Below are 10,886 nucleotides of genomic sequence, written 5' to 3' on the forward strand. Positions count from 1 at the left end.
ACGCTAAATATTTCCTGGGTGATTTTTTTGTATTAAATTCTTCCCTTCTCCAAACCATATTATATACTATACTTGGATTTTATGCAAAATATTTCCTGGATAATTTTTTTAATTCAATTTTTCCCATCTTCAAACCATCTGATATTATACTCTAGGCCAACTGTCTTAAAACACTGTTTATACAGCATAACATTCTCTTACTCAAAAAAAAAAATCACAATGGTACAGTTTTCTTTTGGATGAAATAGAAATTCCTAAATTTGGCATTCAAAGCCCTCATCAATTGACCTCAACTTATCTAGGCAGCTAGATAGAAAAGTGGATCACAAGCTGGAATCAGGAAGACCCAATTTCAAATATGCCTTAGACATTTATTAGCCGTATGACCTTGGTTAAAGTATTTAATATCTCAGAGCCTCAGTTTCCTTATTTGTAAAATGAGGATAATAATAGCACCTACCTTCAAGGTTATTGTGAGGATCAGATAAGTTAATATTTGTATAGTGTTATATACATGTTAGTTATTATTATTGATCAGCTTTCTCTCTCACTGCTCTCCAACTAAGATCTTTCCTTCCTGCCAGGACAATCTCTTGTCATGCCAGTCTAATTTTTACCTTCACTTTTTTTTATCATCTATTTCCTTGATCATTTACTTGGCTCTAAATCAAGGGACCTGTCATATATATATATATATATATATATATATATATATATATATATATATATATATTTAAGATGATAGATTAGGAGCTGAAAGGTGCCTTTTAGAGGATCACCCAGTCCAATTTCTCCCACCCTCCCAACCATTTTATAAAAGAATAAATGAAGGCTTAGAGAGAGATTAAGAGAGTTGGCAAAAGACAAAGGGATAATAAGTGAAAGAGCTGGGATTTGACCCTTGGTTTTCTGTCTGTGGATTCAGTTCTCTTGTGCCATGGTACCAAGCAGTAGTTCACTCTGAATACTTGTTGCCTTGAGTCAGATTCTTCTTGACTTGAAAGGGCCTGCCAAATAGATGTAGTCTGGCTGATAAAATCCTGTTACATATACATAGGCCACACTTTGCATTTCATTAAGTCAAGGCTAAGTTAATATAAGCACATAATCAGGGAAACAGGCCCTTAATTGAATAAGTTGTTATTCTTCACGACAGAATTATAAACCAAACAAAAAAATTAATAAATCTGTTGATGGTTCTTCCTTCCCTGCTAAAGCTCTAATCAGTGTATCTCACATACACTGATTGACTCTGAGTCACAGTATCCCGGCAGACAAGATGTAGAATTAACTTTCAAGGCATATGTAGACAAGACCGGGTTCATATTTTTTTACATATGCCCAGTGTTCTCACTCATAGTTCTCAGTGTTTTCTACATCTAAGAGCAGGGCAAATATCCAATCCACCCCAACTGTTGTTGTTGAATTATTCTTCAGTCATTTCTGAGTCTTCATGATCCCATTTGGGATATATTTGGCAAAGATACTAGAATAGTTTGCCATTTTCTTTTCCAGATCATTTTACAGATAAAGAAACTGAGGCAAGTAGGGTAAGGTGACTTGCCCAGGGTCCCACAGCTAGGAAGTATCTGAAAACAGATTTGAACTCAAGAAGATGAGTGTTCTTTACTTGAGGCCCAGCACCCTATCCACTTGCCAGTTAGCTGGCCTAATCCAATTGGCATTGATTAAACAACTATTATGTGCAGGACACTGGGCTAAATGCTAGAAATACAAACTCAAAACAAAAAAAAAATAAAATTATATTAAAAAATCGTTAACCCCACAAAATTATAAACCTCTGAATTTTTTCCCTATTCAGCAAAAGAATTTTGTGAGGTTGTTTTTTTCCACATTTACTTTTCCTTCTCAGTTTTACCACCTCATCCAAACCCACCCCACCAAATCTAACCAGAGATACTAAACTCTTTTCTCTGAAACAGCTGTCAAAAGTCCCAAGTGCTCCCAGATGCCAAGACATGAGACACTACCAAGATCCTTTGAAGATTAGTAAGCTAGATCTAAGCAGATGGAGGAAGAAGAGCTGGAGGGAGTCAATCTCATCTGCTGCCCATATCTACGAACATGGAAGCTGAAAACTACTGAACATAAAGGAGAAATAGAAAGGAACCTGCAGGAGAGGGTAATCAGAAGCTAAACAGATGAGGATAAGCTATGTCTTCTACTAGAAATATCTGAACAAGAGAAGCTGTAGTGACTTTTTTTTTTTATGAATGTCTAAAAAGATGTGTTTCCCAAGTCGGTGCTAAAATGTATCATGTGCAATAAGAAAAAAAAAAACCTAGCCATGTATGTTGTACTTCCAAGTGAAATCATAATGAGGGAGGGGAGGCCAGGGCTTTGTCCCAAGTGTCAACTCAAGGCATCCCCTCACCTTATGGTTCATAGTCAAGGTCTACCAGCCAGCCTTCCCACAAGGATAGAGAGGAAGGTGAGGCACTCGAGAGGGAGAGGAAGAAGAGCAGGACAGGAAAAGGAAGCATTGTTAAGAACGGAGGAATGAGGAAGGGGATGACAGATCATCCCCTCTTGTGGCAGGATTACATCTGCAATCAGTGTTCTCTGTGCACCAATGCTCCCTACCCTGTCCTTTGACCAAGTCTCAGTTCCCCACCTCCCAAAAACTGTTTTTGTCCCAAATGAAAAAATTTCTGGTTGTGTATGTGTTGCACATAGAGAAAGGAGTGATTTAAGCATATCCATTAACATTCTTCCTCAAGTATTTTTAGTTCTAATGCAGCACACAGGTTGGATGGATACCAAATAAAACTCCCCTTTCTAATTTTTTTTTCATAGACAGTGTGTTCCTAAGGCAACTAATACCTCAGTATCTGCAATAATAGAAAGGAACAGGGAACCAGATAGTACAAAATAAAGAACCAATTATTACTTGCTTTTATTCAATGAATGAATCAACGAAGTATTTGAGAATCCTGTGGCAGGTCCAGTCCTAAGCAGAAAATAATTAGTAAATAGTAATTGAAGAGGAGGAAAGCAGACTTGTTTTTTCTTTGGAAAATCTTTTAATGATCCAAAGTTACTCTCTAAAACAAAGGTTCATCTTTGTAACAACAATAGTCTCTGCTGATGGAGTATGGCTATGAGTCATGGAATACCACAGTCTCTGAAGAACTTAATTTGAGGATCACCCAAGGGCAAGAAGAGGCATATGGTGGGTAAAATCAAGCTGAAACAAATTAGAAAAGAGGGATTATGTAGGAAAATGGACATTAAGAATGCCATCCAAGAAACACAGAGCAAGGGTGGGGGGAATGGGCCAGTCATACAATAAGAGCAAAGGACAGTTTATCAAGTAGATCAAGTAGATCAAGTGGTCTCTGGCAGGACCCTACAATATCAAAAGAACTAGAGAGAAGCCCCTAGCATGTTAAATACCCTCTGTGGTGGGTTTATGAAAGGGAATAGACAAGAGTCAAATGGGAGAGTTAGGCATAAATCTAGTAGCTAGGCTGTGATCTCAGGAAAGAATACCTATATTGATGGCATAATTGATCTAATGACACATAAGATGATAGCTAATTAAGGAATAAATTATGTGTAGTATAGAATGCAAGTTCTTTAAGTAAAAGTTCCAAAGAGGGAAAAGTTAATGTGTTAGAGTATGTCTAGAGAATATCATGAAGAAAATAGGTCTAGTGCTAGACCTTTAAGGATGGGTAAAACTTGAATAAATGGAGAGGAGAAGGACCTTAGCTAAGTAGGACAGGGGGAGCAAATACAGAACAAAGGCATAATTAAATAAGAGTAATATAATTATTTTTTAGAGATGATTGATCCTCCTATTCCTGTTTAGCTGAAGCCAATATTAAAATTAATCAGCTAAAGAAATTTCAACAGGGAAGAGCTGAACCAATTGTGGTGTATGATTGAGACAGAATATGATGGCATCATAAAAATTGAGAAATGCAAGAAAACATGGGAAGATTTTTATTAATTGCTGCTGAGTGAAGAAAACAGAATCAAGAGCACCATGAGCACAATGACAGAAATGAAGACAACACTAAGTACAACAGAACACAAATCAAGTTCAGTGATCAGCAGTGGCACCACTTAGCTAATGTTGGAATATACTACCTTCTTAGTAGAGAGGTGGTGGATCATAGAGAATTTTAGACACTGTCAGTTTTAGTCAGTTTTGCTTAACTGTTTCATTTTTCTTTTATAAGAGAGGAATGAGAATTATAAAGATATAGCATGAAAGTAAAAATGCATTCACAAAACATTTTTTTAATCAAATGAATTGGCAGTTCTCAGGCAAACATTCATAAAGCAGAGCATCTCCCTAATTCTGATACAATATAAACTTTCTTGTGATTATTCTAAATAGGCCAAATATGGAAATGCAATAAGTGCTGCAATATTTTGATATTCGTGAGACCTTTCTTTCTATCTTTGATCTCTATGGGGGATATGGCAATAGAAGAATCTCTCACTCAATGAATATGGACATCTATCACCTTTTTAAAAAAATATAATTCTAAATTGCTTTTCAAAATGGTTAGACCAATGAATAGCTCCACCAGCAATTTATCAAGTGTGCCTGCCATCTCACATCCTCTCAGACATGATTCATATCCTTTATCATTGCCAATTTCTATCAACCCTTCAGTTTGTGGAAGAGAAAACTGATGGCCATCAATGTTTTTCATTGTCCAATTTCACATAGGTATTATTATATGGAAGAGGGAGAATTAAAATTTAGGTTTTCTGACTCCAAATCCAGAGCTCTTGCCATCTCCACCAGACTACCTCATCATTACATTTAACACCCATTGGTGTTTTGCATCTTTTTATGGATCAAAGTTTTAGGCCCTTCAGAATATTAGTCTTGAATCTCACTAGTGGAAGGTATACAGGGGCTGAAATATAACTAGGAATTTGATTGTTGGGTCCTGATTCACTCACTCACTCATTTACAAGATGTAGAACAGCTTGCTTGACTTCTCCATGGTACATTTTTTCTTTCCTTAGGGAATGGAAATACTTCCTACCGTCTTCATTATAGATATCGCAGCTGTCTAGAGTCCCTACACAAGAATGATTCCAGATATAATGTCTCAAAGCATGGATCCACCTTGGGGCAAACAGGGTGGCTCAACCTAGAATCTTAGAATCTAGTAGTAGAAAACATTTCTGAGATCATCAGTCCAACCTGCAACTGAGCAGGAACCCTATTCAATCCATTCCTAATAAGTGATTATCTAACTGCTTCATCAGAAGACCACCAGTATTGAGCAATCCACTACTTTCTAATTTTCCATTTTTGCAAAGACACCCAATCTTATGGGAGCATCTCAGAACTTTAAGGAAAAAGACTCCATCCTTGCTAACCCAACACAGCTAACCCAAGCCTTGATTAACTTCACCTCCCTCAGTGTCCTCTACTCTCATTGGAGAGCTGGAGGTCAGAGTACTAAACTCCTCTCAGTGCCTTCCTTTATAAAGAGTAAAAACCGGTCTCAGCTCATTCCACTTTGCATCTGCTGACCTACCTCATTTTAATTCCACAGAACAATATGACCTCAAGTCAGGTACCCCTGGTGTCCTGTTTTCCCCATCTTTCCTGCCTCCTTATGTGTATTATCTCTCCCTCTAGACTGTAAGCCCCTGTAGGTCAGGAGCTGTTTTTATTTTTATTAATTGTACACTCAGTGCTTCCAACACTACCTGGCACTTATTAGGTGCTTATTGAATCTTGACTGATCGGAAATTAAAACCTCCTTCTACTCTTAGCCTCTAACAACTGACTTCTGTCCCCAAGTTTTCATGTTTTAAATAATTCTTTAAGAGCTCACATTTGCTGGCATTTTAAATGTTGCAAAGTGTTTTTTCTCACAAGTTTATGAAAGAAGAATTGCAGAAATATCCCAGTTCAATAAAGGAAAGAACTGAGGATCATAAAAGCTAATATTTGTAATAAGTAAATTGATAATCAATTTAATTCAATTCAACAAAGATGTGTTAAGTACTATTTGTAAAGAAGGCACTGTACTGGATGTTGATGATATAATCCTTATCTTTGAATCCACTAGAGACTTGAAACAAGCACACAAGCTAGTAAATAAAAATTATATGCAAAGCAATTTCAAGAGGAAAAGGCTAAATATTTGGAGAGAAGCAAATATAACCTCAAGCATGAGATTAAACTTGTATAATGTTTTGAAAAGCTGAGGCACAACGAGAAAAAGGGAATTCCCATCATTTGGGAACTGGCTAAACAAGTTACCTCTAATGCTCTGGAACACTATAGTACTGTAAGACATGATGAAAAGGACACTTTCAGAAAACCTGGGAAGACTTGTATGAACTGATGCAGCGTAAAGTGAACAGAACCAGGAGAACCATTTATAGAATAACTCATCATAAAGATAATTCTGAAATATGCAAATACTGTGGTCAATGCAAAGACCCACCATGATTCCAAGGAACTGATGATCATGCATGTTATTGACTTCCTAGTAGAACGGTGATGGACTCAGAATGCAGAATGGAACTTACTTTTGAACATGGTCAATGTGGAAAGTTATTTTGCTTGAGTTTACAAACTTGTTTTTGTTTTCTTTTCTTTTCCCAGTAGAGGGGGAGAAAATAAATGTTAACTGAAAAAATACAGAGCTGAGATACCGAACAGAAGAGATGAGTTTCCCTCAATCACATGGCTATTAGAACTGAAAATTAAATCTTCATAAAGAAATGCATTCAAGGGGCAGCTAGGTGGCACAATGAATAAAGCACCAGCCCTGAAGTCAGGAGGACCCGAGTTCAAATATGATCTCATTCACTTAACACATCCTAGCTGTATGACCCTGGGCAAGTCACTTAACCCCTACTGCCTGGGGGGGGAGGGTGGAAAGGATGTAGAAATACATCCAAAGGAATCAAATAGAAATTTCCTGACTGGATTTCAGGAAGTTATTTTCCTTCCCCTTCATACCTCGCCCAAAAAAAGCAATATTTAGTCTTGGCCATTATGTATAAACTTTCTCCTCTAGAGCTCTTCATTCTATCACTATGGGTGATACAATGAAAAAAATTATCTTCCCTGAAGGAGTTTCCAATCTAGTTGGTTAAAAAAAAGATATAAATATGTGAAAAGGCAAAGGATATCAGAGTGTAATTATAATTTAAAGGAACCATGTTTTTGATATAAGTAATATCACTGTGGAGTTCATATCAAAAAATAGTCTAGAAAGAACTCTTTGCTCTAAGTCTTGAAGGATAGGTAGGATTTGGATTCTAATTTCTTTCCCACTGTCCAGAAAGTAAAAGTGTTTTTCTAGATGCAAACACCTGGTGGTTATTCACATGCAGCTTGTACAACAAATGCTGAGTTTCAGGTCACCTTCCATTACTCAGCATACTTCTAGGTCACCTAACACCATGATCATTCGTGCTCAAAGCAGTTAAGACCATTTTAAACACTGTACTACAATGCTTTCATGATATACATCTGCTCCAAAACATCACAGTTTATGCCAGATCCAAAAATGATTTTTTAGATTACCTATCTCAGCATTCTCCATCATTACCAGAATTTGGAGCCAGTGGTCATGGATTCAAAATGATAACTCTGCTACTTATAACATCTGTGACTCTTCCCAAACTAACTCCCCTGGGCTTCAGTTTTCCCCATTTCTAAAATGATAGGATTAGCCTAAAGCAGTGTCAAACTCAAATACAGTAGAGGCAGATCCCTTCAGGTCATGTATTTGACTTATAAAACCATTAATTAACATTATTTGTATTGCATTTTTCTTTTGTTAAAACATTTTCTAGTTACTTTTTAATCTGGTTCAGGCCACAGTACTGAGTTTGAAGGACCAAGTATATGCAGCCTGCAGACCTGAGTTTGACACCTCTGGCCTAAAGGAGCTCTAAAATCCTTTCCAATTCCAACTATAAGCTCCAAATATAAGCCAACAATAAAGAAGTGAAATATGCAGATTATTTTTCCCTCTTGGCTTCCTTTTCAGATAGGTGTCTAACTATTTCTTCCTAAGTACTTTCACAGTGATCTGACTTTTTTTTTTTTAGCTGTTTATAGCAGTTTTACTCAAGATAGTAATTGTTAAGCAAACAATTTGATTTGATAAGCAAATAATCAGTACATATAATATTACATAATGCATAATAAAATAATGAAAAATATATCAAATGGAGATAAGCCTGCCAGTCTTCTGGACCCTGTGCTTACCTGATATGACTGATCTAAAACCAGGAATACTAGGAATTATATAGTTTAAGTTATCTCTCAAGCAGGCAAAGCAGAAGAAATAAATAATTCTCAAGAATATTGGACATATCTCTACAAGACTGGTGATTATACACCAGTGCTGATTCCTGGGGGAATGTTAGACCTGAGACTCAAAACACAAGGAATGTATTAGGGATCCGAGTAGACAGTTTGCATTTCTCAGTGACTGCCATGAACAGCAAAAATAACTATCTTAAACTTGAAAAGAGGGAAGGTTAGGAATCAGACACTTGTTCAAGAGAAGCACTTCAATGATGATTAAAACTGAACCCCTCAAAACATCTCAATTTACAAAAAGTAGGTTCTGAGCAGTCCTAGACAGAATGCCAGATTGGCCTGCCTGGCCTTCTCTTTCCTCCAATTCTACCCAAAATGACTTGTGAGTTTCCTTCTTCACCACAATGAAATTCTAACTTTAGTTGAAACACCCATGGCTCTAGATTTTCCTTTTCTTACTCTTAACATGTATACTTTTTGTGGATAGAAAGGCTCAATTCTACATTTGGCCTGCTCCTATTCCCCATCTAGGAGGGAAATAACAACAATTTCACTTTTAAGGGATGAACATAGAGCATGACTGGCATAAAGAACTTCAAAAGATTTCTGTGGGGCTTTGACCCCCTTGGCTTCAAGGCAAGCCCAAATACATGTCAGATTAACGTTGACTTTGCTGTCCCAATGCCCCAGACATTTTCCCCTTCTTCCAAAATCTTTGCAAAATTCCACACAGAAAAACCATGCTAAATCCCACACATCCATCACTAAGCCAAGTAAGGAAGGGAAATAGATATTTAGGTTCCACTGTCAGAAGGAATTTGTTTCTGTTTGGAGTTGTATCCAGGTCTCTGGGAGAGTTGGGAGGACAACATGAGTGTACATGGAGACCAAACATTCTCTTGGCCTCCAAGGACCAAGCACAGAACCAGAGTTCAGGCCTTGTTTCTTTGAGATGATCAGGCCTTACCCACAACTTTTTCTTTCCCTCCTCCACCTCTTTCCCCACCCCCTTGCCTTCCTCCAGGCCCAAAGCCATGGCAACAGCACTGCCAGCGTCTTCAGCCAAAGACCAGTTGGCAAAGAACAGGGAAAAGTGCTGTGAAAGAAGGGGAGTGAAGGCCCCCCCTTGTCCTGGGCCAAGTGGTGCAGAGATGGTCCCTGGTACCCAGAGACCCAATCTACTTGCTCTTCCAAGATTGCTCACAGCTTCCCTATGGGATTGTGCCCCAAAAGAGAAGGGAGGAGGAGTAGCAACAGTCAGTCGCTCCTATCTCCAAGTCTACTGGCTCCCTCAGCAGAAACACTGTAACCTCCCGTTGAAGCACTCTAACCTGTCCCGAGACAAGCACTATGTGTCACCCAGGAAGAATGCCCCACCTCCACGTGAACCCAGAGATTCGGGACGTGTCTCTTGCCTCCTGGGCACCCACACCACGGAGAGTGCTGGGGTGGGGTGGAGTGGGGTGGGGTAGGCTGTGTTTGAGAAGGGGTTCCGCAAGAGCTGGGGTCTAGAGGAGGCTGGAGAAGAGGGCGGACAAGGGGTTGAGAGAGTATACAGGAGCAGCAGAAGCGGAGCGAGCGAGGAACAGTTACTCACAGCGAAGTCACGTCGGGCGGGATGGGCAGCTCGGGCCCAAGCCCTCGCAAGCCGCGGCCGGAGCAGTTGACGCTGCAGGCACTGCCTGGCCCCTGGGTGCAGTCGCAGTCAAGGCCGCAGGGTTGGCAGCCCGGGTCTGGAGCGGCGGAGAGGCCCCCGAGGCAGAGCCCCAAGCAAAGGCAGAAAGCGAGTCGGGCGGGGGCGGGCGCGGGAGCAGGGGGCGGCCGGGGGCCGCCATGACCATGCGGGGAGGGGGCTGCGAGCTGCGGCCCCTGTCCCCGCGGCATCGCTTAGTGCACCCTGCGCATGGCCCCGGCCTGGCCCGGCCCGGCCCAGCCCGGCGGCCGCCGCCCCGCAACCGCAGCAGCAGCCGCGGCCGGAGCCAGAGCCGGAGCCGGAGCCAGGCCCGGCCGGAGCGCTCACGCCGGGCTCCCGGGCTGCATGGGCGCGCGAAGGCCAGGGGCCAGGCGTCTGGAAGAACGGAGTGGATGGATGGCGACTGCAGCGACAGCGGCGGCGGGCTCGCGACCTTCCCCTTCCCAGCTCGGCGGACGCCGTCGCCTGGGCCTGGCCGCGCTCGCTGTCCGTCCCCGGCCGCTCGCTGTGCAGTGCCGGGCCGGGGTCGCTAGGGCTCCTCCCTGAGCCGGGCCCGGAGGAGGGGACCTAGCCAAGCCTCCGCCTCCTGCCGCCGCAGCAGCCGCAGCCACCGCCTTCGCCTCCGCCTCTCGGGCCAGCGTCGGCTCAGTGCCCGGCCGGGCCCACCCTCACCGCCCAGGTTGACCCTGTAGTGCAGTTCGGGGGCCCGGGCCCGGACTCTCTCTGCTTCCCGGGCTCCTACTGTAGGGAGAGAGGCGTTTGTTGCCTCGTCGCCCCGTCTTTTAGGGGCTTGTGCTCAGGAACCTTCCCAGCTACCCCAGTCCCAGAGAAAGGGACATCTAGGGTGACTGCGCCCTCCTTTCTGAGCCAGGATGCAAGTCCTACCTGGGATAGAGACCT

At 41.5% G+C, this 10,886-nt stretch overlaps 1 protein-coding gene across 2 annotated transcripts in view; it reads right to left on the minus strand.

Annotated features, from left to right (window-relative positions):
* Positions 1-10,588, minus strand: part of PKD1 (polycystin 1, transient receptor potential channel interacting) — a 117,785-nt gene extending 107,197 nt beyond the window's left edge. The window contains exon 1 of one of the 2 annotated variants that reach the window (XM_031945836.1): positions 9,891-10,588. In XM_031945836.1, coding sequence (XP_031801696.1) covers positions 9,891-10,177 — 287 coding nt within the window. In that variant the 5' untranslated portion in view covers positions 10,178-10,588. The remainder of the gene's footprint in view (positions 1-9,890) is intronic. The other variant, XM_031945835.1, reaches the window with a different exon arrangement.
* Positions 10,589-10,886: the final 298 nt, after the last annotated feature.

Source organism: Sarcophilus harrisii, chromosome 1 (assembly GCF_902635505.1).
Source record: "Sarcophilus harrisii chromosome 1, mSarHar1.11, whole genome shotgun sequence".
NCBI lineage: Eukaryota > Metazoa > Chordata > Mammalia > Dasyuromorphia > Dasyuridae > Sarcophilus > Sarcophilus harrisii.